Source organism: Danio aesculapii, chromosome 19, assembly GCF_903798145.1.
Source record: "Danio aesculapii chromosome 19, fDanAes4.1, whole genome shotgun sequence".
NCBI lineage: Eukaryota > Metazoa > Chordata > Actinopteri > Cypriniformes > Danionidae > Danio > Danio aesculapii.
Window position 1 is genome coordinate 32,805,933 of NC_079453.1, and position 16,205 is coordinate 32,822,137.

General features: G+C 35.0%; 2 protein-coding genes across 2 annotated transcripts; one reads left to right on the forward strand and one right to left on the reverse strand.

Annotated features, from left to right (window-relative positions):
- Positions 1–5,882: 5,882 nt before the first annotated feature.
- On the reverse strand, positions 5,883–12,671 carry tdp2b (tyrosyl-DNA phosphodiesterase 2b). The gene is made up of 7 exons (XM_056479747.1): positions 12,487–12,671; positions 12,202–12,362; positions 9,478–9,666; positions 8,926–9,017; positions 8,713–8,831; positions 7,150–7,320; positions 5,883–6,418 (listed from the first exon to the last, which is right to left on the reverse strand). Exons 1-7 carry the CDS (start codon positions 12,640–12,642, stop codon positions 6,143–6,145), a joined length of 1,164 nt encoding a protein of 387 aa, XP_056335722.1. The 5' UTR covers positions 12,643–12,671; the 3' UTR covers positions 5,883–6,142.
- A 769-nt stretch (positions 12,672–13,440) lies between these two features.
- acot13 (acyl-CoA thioesterase 13) lies at positions 13,441–16,203 on the forward strand. Its single transcript, XM_056479255.1, has 3 exons — positions 13,441–13,619; positions 13,691–13,875; positions 15,977–16,203. The coding sequence occupies exons 1-3, from the start codon at positions 13,536–13,538 to the stop codon at positions 16,131–16,133; spliced, it is 426 nt and encodes a 141-aa protein (XP_056335230.1). The 5' UTR covers positions 13,441–13,535; the 3' UTR covers positions 16,134–16,203.
- The last annotated feature ends 2 nt before the right edge of the window (positions 16,204–16,205 follow it).

Consider the following 16,205-nt stretch of genomic DNA (forward strand, 5'->3'; position numbering starts at 1 on the left):
GGAGGGGTTTGGGAACAAATGAATCGCTGAACGATTCATATGGGAGTCGTTGGGATAATTAGGTAAAAATAAATGCAAATTATAAGACCATCAAAGTGTTTTTTGACCTTGCATGCATATTAGACTGTTGTTGGAGACCCTTACAACCTAAATATGACCCTATTTGATGTATAATATGGGCTCTTTAAATTAACATTTTTGGTAAATTGCTGTAATTCAACCTCGTATTTCTGTAATTTAATGGCCAACTGCCGGAAAAAAATTGTAAATTTATGGATATTATTAACAGTGTTTTAATAATAATAATAATAATAATAATAATAATAATAATAATAATAATAATAAATTTTATCATGCGCTTTTCTAAAACCCAAAGCGCTACAACAACAGAGAAATCAAACATGCAATAAAATACAAGTATACAATAAATATATAAACACATTAGAATCTAAAAATGCAGTCTTAAAGAGATGAGTTTTTAACATCTTCACTAAACTAGCTAGTGTGGAAGCATTTCTTACAGAATAAAGGAGAGCATTCCATAACCTGCGTTCAGAAACAGAGAAGGCGCTCTCCCCCATTGATTTTAGTCTACAGGGTGGCTGTTGAAGCGTGAGAGTATTAGTAGACCACAGGGAATGAGAAGGTGTGTTGAGACTTTGCATCCATGTTTGTTGCCAAATTGATGAAGATGTTTTCCCAATGTGTTAACTGTTTGTCTATATGCAAGCGTTTTCTTGACAAGCAGAACGTTTCTGTTGCATGTGTTGTGAGATTAACCATGTGTCTTAAATGTGTTTTAAATTGACCTTTTATCAATTTCTTAGTATTTTTCTATTTGCTTCTATTATTCTATTTCTATAATATTTTCTCTCAGCCACACACTGTAAAAAAATATCAGTAAATTGACAGTTTTTCCTGTATTTTGTGATTTATGTTTTTTTCCCACTGCATTATGGGACATTGGTCTTTCTTCCAACTACTCTTAGCCTTAAAAAGTTGGAAAAAGTGACTTTTATAAAGATTTTTAACAGTTTGAAATGATATATTGTCTGTGTTGGTGTTGTGTAGGCGGCTCTGTGATTAGCACTGTCACCTAACAGCAAGAAGGTTGCTGCCCTGTGTTGGCGTGGGTTTCCTCCTGGTGTTCCGGTTTCCCCTACAATTCAAAGATATGCGGTGTAGATGAATTGAATAAACTAAATTGGCGGTAGTGTACGAGTGCGTGTGTGAATGCGAGAGTGTATGGGTGTTTCCCAGTACTGGCTTGTATCTGGATGGGCATCTGCTGTATAAAACATATGACAAATAGTTGGCTGTTCATTCCGCTGTGGCAACCTCTGAAACATAGACTAAGCCAAAGGAAATGAGCGAATGTATGAATGGTGTTGTATATTATGCTGCAAAACCCTGGTAATAAGCTGCTAGTACATTTTCTGTTATTATACAAACTTATTTCTCTATATATTATTTTAAAAAACGTCTCGTCTCAAACTACTTTAATGTCAATAAAAGTCACTTTGTTAAACTGCAGAGTTGAATCAAAAGTCAACAGAGCAAAGATCAACATCCCATAATGCAATTCACAACTGTAAGACAGAAAACACAAAATATGGAAACTAGTAATTAACAGATTTTTCACAGTGCACTGAGAAGTTTTGGAAAATTAAAATGATTTTCAAAATCAAAAATCTGAATTTAGATTAAGTGCTGTAAACAATTTATGCTAAATGATTTCCTGCTAATACATCCTTTGGCTTGGCTTTTGTTGAGGGAAAAGGAATGATCAAATCAGGTAATAGAACAATGATTAGACAAACAGATTATTACCTTAGCGGTGCAGTAGGTAGCACTGTTGCCTCACAGCAAGAAAGTTGTTGGTTCGAGCCTCGACCGGGTATGTTCTCCAAGTGTTCGCGTGGATTTTCTATTTGGCGTCTACAACATGAAAGCATGGATCTATCCTGCCTTGTATCAACAGTTTAGGCTGGTGGTGGTAGTGTAATAGTAAGGGGGATATTTTCTTGGCTCACTTCGGTCCATTAGTACCAAGTATCAAAGGCCCTTCACAGTCACCAGATCTCAATCCAATAGAGTATCATGTCAATATGGACTAAAATTTCTGAGGAATATTTCCAGTACCTTGTTGAATGTATGCCACGAAGGATTAAGGCAGTTGTGAGGGCAAAAGAGGGTCCAACCCGGTACTAGTACGGTGTACTTAATAAAGTGGTCGTTGAGTGTATTTTAAGAGGGGAGTGAGTGAACTTGTACAGTGAAAAATCACAAAAAAATCCCACACTTTCAAAAATTAACCATGTTTTTAGCAGTAAAGGTGTGGTAGTTTTTTTTACTTGTATAAAATCACAGCACACTATAAATACATGGTCAACCCATCGTTAGTGTAGCAAAAACATGGGTAATTTGTGGTGCTACAATAACCATAATACATTCTTCGACTATAATTTGTAGTAAAATATGGTTAATTTTTGTAAGATTATCTTTAGCAGATCAAGTGAAAAATCCAATTCGCTTCAAACTAAATCTTAGAATCGAGGATTAGTCACCAAAACAGTACCGATTTTCCTCCCATCTGGAGCCTCTCCATGACCGTAACCTTCACCGCATCCTTGATCACAGGGGAAAATCCTCCTGTAGAAGTGCTGAGCAAACAAACAACATCACATTCTCTCTGTTACGATATCAACGGCTGCATAAGTGATCTAGTATACTGACATTTCTTCCATTTCAAAAATAGTCCCACTATTCCCCCTTCACCTAGAATAGCATGTGCTCCTGGCCATGTGTCAGAACAACTCAATGTGCTACAATACTGATGCTTATTGAGTGGAATAGCATTGCAAAGCATCTCATTGGAGGATAACAAGAGTCTCTAACAACTCCATATGGTCTATAAGCAAGCATAAGCTAAAGCAGGACGTTCAAGCAAAACCAATTACATCAGTAGCCATTTAAATGGTAGTGTATGTTATGCTAGACTAGAGAGTGTGTTTGCGCTCTGAACAGTCATACAAACCCGAGGGCAGATCTGTGGCAGTCTGACCTGGTTTAGATACGATATTTACTCATCTGACCAAGCGAAAGGTTTATTAGCCTTGGCAGTGGGGTGTCTTTCAAGGTTGTCTGGAGTCACGTGTGTGTCCTGCTCGAGACAGCAGCTGCCGTCTTGACACTCCACTGATTTAGGGCAGAGGAGAGAACTGACTAATCATTTCCTTTCTAAACAAGTAGATAAATCAGGTCTGAGAAGTTTCAGCATCAGAAGAGGAACACATTTATACTTGTTTGTAACATTTATCTGCTAATGGCATGCTTCTGTTTGGGAATCAGTGAAAATTCTAATAGCTAATGTATATTTTGTTACAATTTTGTATTCCTCATAATGCATTCAAAAGCTGTGTACTGCTATTTTAATACCTGTTATTTATAAGCTGTTATTATTATCATAGCTATTATTTATAGCTGTTATTTATAATCATAACCTATATTAGTGATTAACTTATAAATATTTTCCAACTAAGATCATATGTAATCGGCAAGTATTTATTAATTAATAAATCATGCAAATTACCATATATAGCATGTTATAAAGTACATACTAAGCAAAAGTCCTAAGCACTATATCAGCTTTCCTGGCCGAAGACTTTGGCACAATATATAATCAATCAGTCTTTATTAAAAACAAAAAGAAGGAAATATGTACAAACAGATTCTGAAATAATGTGCTGTGTACTATCAGGCTTCTTTTCAGAGTTCTTCTTAGGTTAAGAGTGTCATATCTTTCTTTTTCTGTCTAGGTGATCTTATACAGACTCTATAATATACAGGTCTGGACCCTGTGGAGGCCACTTTATCACTACCTATGTTTCATCAGCTGTTTTCTTTCTACAAATAGGATTTCACTGCAATTAGCAGACCATTATCATGGTGAAAATTAAAGCTATTACCACTGAACTCTTTTCAAGAAGAAATGGCAAAATGGATTAAAACCTATCTGTACTTTTCAACATTCACATTTCCATCAATTCAGATGATATTGCTTAATTCTATAATTAAATTCTTTTCACTTTATAATGAATGATTGCTTAAAATATATGTCCCAGTATATGAAAATGTACATTACGATATAATATTTTCCATTTTAAAACAAAATAAGTTAATTTTATACTTGTAAATGAAAACTAATTCATTTTTTGGCATATATTATATGTTTACCAACAAAACTCAATCCCAAAATCTTGTAGACATGTGGCAAAGACTATACATTACAAAACGTTTTGAGACTACATTACTACATTGAAAAAGCAAAACCACTTTTGATTTTAACGTTAGCATTTTAGGTATAAAAAAAAAAAGGGATATGTAATAGCGTCTCTATAGCTTGATTAGTCATAATGCACAAAAACGATTTTCTTTTAAAAATATGCTTTTGTTGTTGCACATCAGGTGTCATATTTCAAACTCTTCAATGACAGTAACATTTGAGAAAACAAAATTGCTAAGAGTGAAGTACTGATTTCAATACTTTATATTCAAAAAGCACCATATGAGCTTGCAAAATGTAATATGATTTCTTTCTAGATGTAAAGAAGTGAGATTGTATGTAGTTTGTGAAGACTAAACTAAGTTTCTGTAATTTGTTTGTAGAAAAAAAGAAGAAAAAATATTATGGGAAATACTGTCAAAAATTCCTTGCTCTGTTAAATATCATTTGGGAAATATTTGAAAAAGAAAACAAAATTCACAGGAGGGCTAATCATTTTGACTTCACCTGTATTTGGAGATACTGTCACTGTTAGTCCAGCAAACATACTGTGAATCTGGAGTCGTCTGTGGTTTGTTTTGTGGTTTTATTTTGTAATTCAAAATACAGTGAAAATCAGACAGGTTTACAGTATATGTCGAGGCCACTGCTTTGTCATTTTTTAAGGTATCCAAATAGGTGTGAAAAAGCCATTTATTAAGCATATTCACTGATTTCATCCAGAAATGTAAACATTAGACTGCTCCTGTACTTGCAGCTACTGTCACTGTTAAGGGCGTCACACATCGGATGCGCCGCTCAGCGCCACAACACGGCACGCACATGACAGTTAAAAGTATCGCACACCAGACGCGCACATTCGCATGCTATTTAAAATGAAACTAATCAGATGGCGCTCTGTGGCGTAACAGAAATATAAACAGTGTCCTGAGCCGTGGCTGGGTGCAGCCGACTTGCGGCGCCGGTGTGTGTATCCTGATAGAAACCCATGTTTAGAATTCTAAACTGCATGGTGCTGCTTTTGGTGTAAACCCCTTTACTCTAGTGCAGGGCTGCCCAAACTCAGTCCTGGAGGGCCGGTGTCCTACATATTTTTGTTCTAACTCCCAATTAAACACACCTGAACTAGCTGATCAAGCTCGTACACTAGAAAGCTCCAGGCAGGCGTGTTGAAGGAAGTTGCAGCTAAACTATGCAGGAAACCAGCCCTCCAGGACCGAGTTTAGACACCCCTGGTCTAGTGTTTCAAAACATAATGTTCACATCAGAGAATCTGGAGTCTTCTGTGGTTTGCTTTGTTGTTGTTTTCTATCGTAATTCAAAATACAGTCAAAATCAGACAGGTTTATATTTCAAACCTATATTTTCAAACTGATTTAGCCCATAATGTAAATATTACAGTCTGTAATTTACCGTTGCGTCTCTGAGATTGGTATCGCCTGAACTAAATGACAGTGGCATTTTCTGGTGCAAGAAAAAGGATCAATACACTGCCTCCATTACAATGACCATCAAAAGCATCTTTACGTAAAGAGCCATAATGTTTGGGAAATACTGACCACTTGTGGTAAAATATAGAACACAACCTGTACCACAGTTACCACAACAAACCACATTTATTAAAATAAAAGCATTTCAATTCAATAAACACTTCATTTTTGACGTTAAATGAAAGATATAGGATTATCTGGAAAGATGGTGTGAAATAGGATACAACCATTTCTTCATATTCTCTAATGCAGTATTTTATATTCAGTCAAGTATCTGTCTATCCGAAGGCACTCTCAAACTATTTTTGATTTGAGCACAAACACTCTATAAAGCCAACTCCTCTTGACAGAAGGCCATTTTTGTATTTCATGTGTTGAAAGTGCAGTAAATACCCCAGTGATCACTGGTATAACGACCGCAGTCCAGTTTCTCCATTCCGACCAAGGCCATGTGGTCAGGAGTGACCGTTGGGCCGGTTTTAGCAGACCTCAGGAATATGCGGTCGAAGCGACATCTGCTGACGTAAGGCACAGTCTTATTGCAGTTGGCTTTGGTGTCCCAGGTGTACCTGCAGTGTTCCTGTTTGCCCAGCTGTTCCCACACATCACACACACCTGCAGGCAAACCTCCAACATTGGCCACCTACACACACACAAACAATCTTAGGAAATGATAGTCACGTTCATTTCTTTATTATACAGTTGAAGTCAGAATTATTAGGCCCTCTGTATATGTTATTCCCCAATTTCTGTGTAACGGAGAGAAGAGTTTTTCAACACATTTCTAAACATAATAGTTTTAATAACTCATCTCTAATAACTGATTTATTTTATCTTTGCCATGATGACAGTAAATAATATTTGACTAGATATTTTTCAAGATGCTAGTATTCAGCTTAAAGTGAGATTTAAAGGCTTAACTAGGTTAACTAGGCAAGTTAGGGTGATTAGGCAAGTCATTGTATAACAGTGGTTTGTTCTGCAGACAATCGAAAAAAAATATTGCTTATGAGGGCTAATAATATTGACCTTAAAATGGATTTTAAAAAATTAAAAGCTGCTTTTATTCTAACTGAAATAAAACAAATAAGACTTTCTCCACATGAAAAAAACAGCTAATCATTTTGACTTCACCTGTATTTGGAGATACTGTCACTGTTAGTCCAGCAAACATACTGTGAATCTGGAGTCGTCTGTGGTTTGTTTTGTGGTTTTATTTTGTAATTCAAAATACAGTCAAAATCAGACAGGTTTATATGTCGAGGCCACTGCTTTGTCATATTTTAAGGTATCCAAATAGGTGTGAAAAAGCCATTTATTAAGCATATTCACTGATTTCGTCCATTAATGTAAACATTACAGACTGTAATTTACCTCTGCATCTCTGAGATTGGTGTCGCCTGCAAAAATGACAATGGCATCTTCTGGCGCTTCCTTAATCTTTTGAAGCACAACCCGCAATTGATTCGTTCTCTCCTGGGATTGGTTTTTACAGCTCTCTAAATGAGACGTCATCAAGTATAGCTTCTGACCTGAGAAAGTCACCTTAAATAATGAAACGGTCAAAAATAAAAAATAAAATAGAAGGAGAAATTAACGTGTGCACAACAACCTACAAAACAAAGGCTATGTATACATTCACTACCATTCAAATGTTTGGAGTAAGTATCATTTTTGATAAAGAAACAATTGTTTTTTTAGCTATTCCATAACATTATATTGATCACAAGTGACAGTGCAGACACTGAAGAAGTTTCAAAAGATTTGTTAAAGAATCCTCAAAAGAAATCTCAGTTCACACACTATAAATATATAAATAAATATATATATATATATTAAAGCGTTAGTTAAAATTAGGTTATTACTATATGTTATACGTCACTGCATAGTGCTCATAAATATGCACAATATACCCACATAGCAAAACATCTCTGGCTTAGCTCTGGCACACACAATCATTCTTTGCTTTGTCCACATGCCGCAGTGAATTATGGTACATGACTGGACTAAGTCTGGCTTCCAGACAAGGGCCAAACATGGACCATATCTGGGACACGTCTCAGCCAAGTTAAAAACCCATAACTGAGCCTTAACTGGGCCATATATGTTGGTGTGTCAAAACTAAAATGAAATTGATAAACCCATGAATCATTGCTCTTTAGGTGGGCTTTTTCTCAAAGCAACCTGACTTTTTTTTATTTATTTGAAAATAATAAAAGTGTATTTTAAATGCGGGTCAAGATAGGCCAAACTTACATGGCCCACAATTATTAACATCTGAACCAAATACTACATATTACATCTGGCCCAAGTATTGTGTGCCGCCTTAAAAGACGGTGCCACCTCTGCCAAACCAGGGCCATGTTTGGCCCACATGCTGTATGCCAGTGCAGGATGAATGCCTGCTGTGCCAGATTTATGCCAAATCTGGGCCAGAGTTATCTGGGTACTGACACTGAGGGAACTAAACTGTTGAGTAGTTCTTTTTTTGTTTTATGGTGCACACACATGTATACTCATAGCTTGATAATATTCAGATTGAAGCACTGAAGGCATATGGTCTGTTTTGAGGACTTGAGAGCCTTGTTGTCTATGGAGTATAAATTAATAACAGAATTTTCATTTTTGGGTGAACTAACCCTTTAAGAAGCACAACTGTTTTGAACTTTAGTAATAAACAGAAATGTTATGAGCACCATATCAGCATATAATGATGATATTATGATGATTTCTGAAGGACCATGTGACACTAAAGACTGGATTAATGACTTGTTATCAAAGGAAAATAAATAAATTCTAATAAATATCTGTTTTTTGATTGTAATAAAAACAAAATCACATTATTTCAATTTTTTATGTATTTTTTGGAATAAATAGTTAAGCTCTGATTAAATTAAGAAATGAACCTGTGGTGTCTAAATAACACCATAAACTCACCTGAGCAATTAGCAGATTTCTCATCATTTGTGTTGTAGGAAAACAGATGATCTCACTTTCCAAAAATTTCACTCTTGATTTTCTCAACATTATCCCGGTGAAGTATCCATCATCGCTCCCTATAATGGCAAAAAAAAAAAAAAAAAAAAAAAAAAAAAACTCAAACTCATTGTGCATAAAAAAAACTTCATTGAGCAGAGAATGTTCTCTTACCTTCAAAAAACAAGTAGCTGACGGCACGTTTCTTAAGATACTGAACATAAGGTGGAATGAGCTCTTGAAGGAAAACCACATCTGGTGTGTATCTACAAAAAAAGAACAGATAAATAGAAACTTAGGATGAATTCACACCAGTAGTTCGGTTTTCTTGGCTCATTTAGTCTGGACCAAAAAAAATCCTGCACTAAATACTGTAAAAACAAGTATGAATGAGCATTCGGTACTTTAATAGCTGAAAATTGTCCTGTTTTTGGTTTGTTTACATGTATTTGGTCCGTGTTGTGTTCACATTTCAGTCAAACTACACCAGAGTTCATTTAGAAGTGGCCTGAGGCCCATGTTTTTTTCTTCAGTGATCTCAGTTCACTTATTTGGTATGCACCAATGTTTCCATGTCAGTGTTCACACTTCAGACAAACTTCCCCAACTGAGAAATTGCACCAGATTTGCTTTAACTGATCCAAACCTGCCAAGTGTAAAGGTATTCTAAGCAAAACTCCATTTTATGTATGAGACAATAAGGAAGGATATCTGTAAACAACTCACAGAGCTAGATATGAGCACAAGCCCCTGGCACGATCTGCTAGATTTAATGTGTCCAAACCGTCCACATTCCAGCTGATGACGGAGAGCTTGCTGTCCTCCGTTTCAGATTTGGTTACGCCATTTTCACCTTGGTTTTCTTTAGAGTTTACACTGATAGAGCAGGTGGGCTCCTCTGCTGTCAAGTCAATGCTGCACAAACACACAAAAAGTAAAACTGGGTCAAATATGAGATCACATTTTGGTGTCTGAATCAAATTAAATTTACAAAAGTGAATTTATAATGAAAATAACATTTCAAAATATGGGTGACAGGATATATGTACATGACTTTATGAGTGTGCTTGATCATCTAATAAATATTAATATTTAGAAACCATAAGATAATGCCTGGTCATTGAGCTTCTTTTAAATTATTGTTGCTATAGAAACATTATGACAGTTATAATCAGTTTATTGCCTCATTTAAAAAGAACACCTTACAAGAAGACACTTACAATCCACGCATCCTGTGATCATCTGTAGAAGCAATGTCTGTAAGTGTATTATGTGTTTGTATTTACATTCTAACTCAGATATTAATGTTATGTACATAGATAAGTATAGCTCATTGTATGTACATATCTTTTCACATAGTTTCACTCTGTTTTAACATACTCAATGTGGCATGGAATAAAGCAGCATTCTCCCACAATTTCACGTGTTGGAAAGAGTTTTTCTGTCTGTCTAGTTCACGGAAGTGAGACACCGGAGTGAGGGCAGAATAATGAGTTTCTTTCTTCTGTTGAAGACAAATGGGGACATTTTGAAAACAGCAGGTTGATGATACCCTTTCCATAGTAAGAATAACACACTATGGAATCAACAGACACCAATAATCAGCAATCTTCAAAATAATTTCCTTTGTTTTCACTAGAAGAAAGCAACTCAAGTAAAGTAACAGTTAAAGGGTGTGTAAACAACAACAGAAATGTCATTTTTCAGTAAACTATCCTTTCAAGTAGGGATAAAAGTAAGTCTTTTAATGTGTCATTATGGATTTTTGTTCTAAATATGCATGACAGGATTTATTGAATTGAGATAAAGTTGGTTTTATATTCCCACATTCAGACTTTCTCCTTAATATTATTTCAGAAAATCATGCTTAACGAATTCTAAATGACTGACTATCAAAGTACAACATTGTTCAGTCAATTTAATGGTGCTAATGTTGTTTTGAAGTCATACTTGCATGCGATTTCAGACCAAATATTCAAATTAGCATGGTGATCAATTTAGAGAATATAAAAATGAACAAATGTGCAACTTAAAACAAACTTTACCTCAGTATTTATTGATATATCGTCCCCTTAGAATTATAAGGTTCAATCTGACATTTGTGTCAAAATTTAATTATTTACATTTTCTTATTAATTGACAACTTTTTTTACATTATGTGATTTTTGATAAGTTGTTTACATTGTAAGACTTTTTATTTAAAAAACAAAAAGGTTTTATCTACAAAGTCAATCTCTAGCTTGGCTCTATAAGGTTCTTTCTGTGAGCCAATCAGCATCTTGAATGCACGCACGAGGAGCAATCAGGGTCAGCTTGCTTTGTCATTCCGCCGTACTGCTCCATTGACAGCGAGAAAGACCAGAAAGAAACAAAATCAGAGTCGACTAATTAATGCCACACCACACAAAATTTAGAAGAAAACTGAAAAGATGTGTGTAAATGTGATGATTTAGAAGTGTTTTTTGACATTGAGATGAAATGTTAACTTTTACAATGTTAAAAAAATGTCCTATATTAAATGTGAAATAATTTTATTTGTGTATAGATAGTCAGTGAAACATTTTCAGTGTTTATTAAACTCATTTGCTCATTGACTGTTTTCTTTTAAAGTCTTTAAATTTGATATGAAGCCTTGAAGGGCAAATATTTAATTGAATTTTTTAAGGCATACAATTCAACAAATAAAATTCAACCATTCATATAAAGCATAAAAGTCAATAAATATGACCATATTAATTACCGGTACATAAAATTAACATCTGCACTGGACAAAATATTCAGCACAGCCTTTTGCTTAATTTGAACAAGAAAAAATATTCATCCTAAAACATTAAATAAATGTTTAAAATAAAAGCAAAAATTGTACTTCCTCCAACATCAACATATTGTTACAACACCAATTTTGATTTATTTTTTAATTAAATTAATAAGCAGACTGGTTGTATTTGTTGAAAAGTGATGCTTCAATGAACGCTGTGCCAGATAGAACCTTATAATCCCAAGTGGAAAATGAATTTTTAGTCTAAGGTTCTTTCTGCATTTGCCCTCTTTGTTTTACACCAATTTGCAAATTTTAGAGAATTTTGATACCTTTACATTTAAAGTACATTTAGGGTTTCTGTCATGTTAACGTATGAAAGAGAACTGTTACACACATATTGCTTGTTATATGGAATGCAAAAACTTTGAAGCTCAATATCTCAAAATCATTTAATGCAGATTGAACCTTTTAATTCTAAGGTGTTGACATGACGTTACACAGAATACCACTTAGTGCATCACTTCTGTAAATAACAGTCAAAACATGTTTTACATTTTAAACTTAAACATGACACACTCTAATTGTATTATTTTAATGCTTAGTTTATTTTATAATGAATTTTTAATCTATTACTTTCATTCACAGCAAATGCAGTGTTTAATAACAAATAAATAAGGAGAAAACATTACCAATCCGTCTGGTCCGTCTTTAATTTCTTCTTCGTCCCTGAAGCTTCAACAGTGTCGGAAGAATTCACATCTTTCCTCTTATTCCCAGTCACTTCAGTTTTCTCTGCATACTCATCAAAGACTGAATCCATATGAGCCTCGAAAAAAGAGTTCAAAGCTCTCTGGCAAAATACACATCCACAATTATTAAAACAGCAAAGGTTTTACATATGGAAACTCTTTACTCAATTTTTCAACCATAAACTGGGTTGATAAGAGGAATAAAGTAAGTAACTTCTGACAAACCTCCATATCCCACTCATTTTCTGCTAGATAGCACTGTGCCACAGCGCTGTCCGATCCAGATACAAAAGCAAACTGATCACAAAGACTCGTTCTGGATTCCTCCAGAGCAGACATTTGTAGATCGGTGTGATTACCTGACAAAACAGTGTTGGACATGTTCACAGTTCAATATAACGGCGGGATATGAGCGCGTACAGCCAAAAAAATATTCCGGGTGGAAACAGTGAAAATACTGAGAAAATATCTCAATTTACATATGCTTACAGCTTCTGGGCTTGCTTCAAATTCACTATAAATTAGAAACTAATAAATTGTATAAATTCTGAAAGTATTATTTGTTTGATTTTCACACACAAAAGGGTGCTCGTAGAGTTTCTGCTAAATTGTTGTTCAAGTAGAGGCTTTCCGGAAGAATTTAACTGAAGTACTGAAAGACTCGATTCTTTTGAACAGTAAAACGATTCTGTGATTCTTTTCATAGCGTTACCTATTATTCTGGTGCATAGCCAATCGAGATAATATACAACATTTTCTATGCACGAATAATGTGTGTTATTCACATTGTTTTTCAGTTCGGTTTATTGTAGAAATGATGTTAAAAAATGATGAATAAATAAGACGATACTTATGACCTTCGTGAAAAAAGTTATTTAATTCAAGTGCTATTATCCGCTAACACCGTCACATTATCGATTTTCTATATCACCGATTGATTCAGACCGTTTCGTATACCGGTTCAGCAGGTTCGTTACAAAGATCCGATTCCGACGAATGAATGAAAAGATCCCTTATTTCAAATTAAGAGCCGAATGGTTATGTCATCTTACAAATCACTTAGAAATTTCAAATTTGTTTGAGAAGAACGCAGTGCAATTTTAAAACACTTGTATACACGTTTATTGTCTATGATAAGAGATGGTTATTTTTAATTAAGGGCTCCAAAGACGAAAAAAAAACTCTTATTTTGTATAACATGGGCCACCTTTCAAGCGGTCTACAATCGTGAACTTGTCCTTCTCTGTGTTTTGTTACTTAGTAGTAATCTAGTAATGGCTTCATTAACGCTAAACACAGTCAAACAGATCTTCAGAGCGATGGCGGACAGTCCTGGGTTTGACCGGGTTTTAAGTAAGGTGAGTGTTTGTGGTTCTCCTTGAGAGTCCAGTCAGACCAGACAGTGATATTGAGATGGTATTGTGAGCAGGTGGAGGTTTTGTCTGCGGCTCCTGGTAAGGTGGTGTGTGAGATGAAGGTGGAGGAGCAGCACACGAACAGAGGAGGAACTCTTCACGGAGGAATGACAGCCACGCTCGTGGACATGATCTCCACCATGGCCATCATGTACAGTGAGAGAGGAGCTCCTGGAGTCAGTGTGGACATGAACATAACGTGAGTCTGTCTCACTGTACAGGAATACTGTATCTCTGCTGCTGTCACATGTGCAGGGATGACCTGGGCAATATATCATTAGTTATACACTCACCAACAACTATCCAGAATTGGAATATAGCTTAATGATATTAATAAAGAGTATGTTTACTTACAGTAGTTATATTAAAACTAAAAATAAATGTGGACGTCATAGATTTGAGAGTTGAAGTACTAATTTTACTAAAGCATAAAAAGGGCTGTTCGCGCACTCTGAATGTAACCCTGGGGTAAACTGAACCCTGGGTTGTTTTGCTTCACATTTCACACTTGTCATCATAATTTACTCAGGTTTACCATTTAATACTCTCTGTACCAGGGTTTCTGCAGGTTTCACAAAGTTAAATCTAAGACTTTTTAAGACCACGAAGAATGAAAATTCAGATTTATACAGGACTATTAGCCAAGGATTTTTTTTAATGGCCAATCAGAAAAAAGATGTACTTGCGCCATCAAAAAACTAATTCTAATTAGTTATTTCTTGTATTTTATATTACTTATATATTTAAAATAATCTGTCAAAAGAAGCAGGCCCTAGCTGTATAGAAAAACTCTTTAAAAACTAAATGAATGCACAACAGATTGTTATAATATTGGTTATGAATATAGGTAGGCAAAATGTTTGATTGAGATGTATTGTTGTAGATTGGATGAGTGTTGGATTGATTGGGTAGCTTTACATTCATTCACTTTTCTTCGACTTAGTCCGATTGCCTGAACTGCCACAACTACTCTGGTATGTTTTACGCAGGGCATGCCCTTCCAGCTGCAAATGATTTAAGACCTACAAGACAATATATCAGCTAATTTAAGACCTAAAATTGTGTTTTTAAAATGTAAGACTCAGCAGACACCCTGTGTACATTCCTAATTTCCGGGTTAATTTACTAATTTGGAGCGATAGTGTATGGTGCTAGATTGGATGAATCTTATATAAAGGACCTAGAGCTGCACGGTTCTGGATGAGCTGAGAGTCTCTATTTCTTTGTTTGTTTAGAAGAGATATTGAGCTTCTCCCAATGATTCACATTCCATTACTGGTTTAAAGATAGCATTTTTGAAAAATCTCTTGAATTATTCACTAATAAATGCATTTTTAATAGTTGCCCGTTGACAAGTTATATTTTATAAAAATAGAAGTATACGAATAAAACTGTATGCAAGAAATTTAATCAAGTTCAATTATATATAGTGGTAATTTCAGTATCAAAAAAGCGCCAGATTATTTACATTTTTTATTTAGTGTAAATGCTAAGCAATCCATAACTACATGTATGATTTTTCAGCTTGAACCAAAAGAACAATTGTAATCGTAATTCGAATCTCAAAATAGTGATTTGGAACTACATTGCTATTATTAATTAGATTTATTGTATAGTGGTATTGTACTGTTTAAATTTAGATATTCTTATACTAGGTTTTTAATGGGGTATATGCACACAGACTTTTAATTTCAGTCAGCCAGCGCCAGGGCTTCCAGTTAATCGTCATCCCATACAAAAATCGCTGCGATTCTTAAAAAAAAACATCTATCTTCACTGCCTGGCTGAGATACAATAAAAAGTAGTTATCAGACCAAACAAGAAACACTCCATTAAATCCTACGTTCCCCAGCCATGTCTTTAAAATATGGAAATTAATTTTACCCCAGTATTTTCAATGGAATTTCTGCACTAGCCTGCTGGTAATGACAGCGCCTGCGTTTATACGCTCTTTTGTTTCATTTTAATGCTTTGACAACCAAATATATGCTCATGTCTATTTATCTGATTATATTTGAATTGCATAATACTGATGCTGTAAAAGGAACCTTATAAAATTGAAAATAGTCACATAAAGCTCTCACTGGACATTCATCATTGGCTGAAAAACACTAGCTGTGTATATATCCCATTGTATTCCTTCCCCTTGCTAGTAATGGTACAAATGTTGAATGATTTTTTTTGCAGCGAAGCCTTTCAATGATGTCTGTCTAGAGAAATGCAGACATTTTACTTGGATTTAAAGTAAAATAATGTGAAAAATGGGTCTCATTTTCTTTCATTTGTTTTGATTTGAACAGATATATGAATGCGGCTAAAATTGGAGAAGACATTCTGATCACTGCACAGGTTTTAAAACAAGGACGGACTTTGGCATTCGCAACAGTAGATCTCACCAACAAGGCCAACGGAAAACTCATCGCTCAGGGAAGACACACAAAACACCTCGGCAGCTAATTGAGTCCATACCCCATAAATTATGTCTGTCTTTATGCTACGTAATAAAGTCTGGCATCAAATTATGTTACA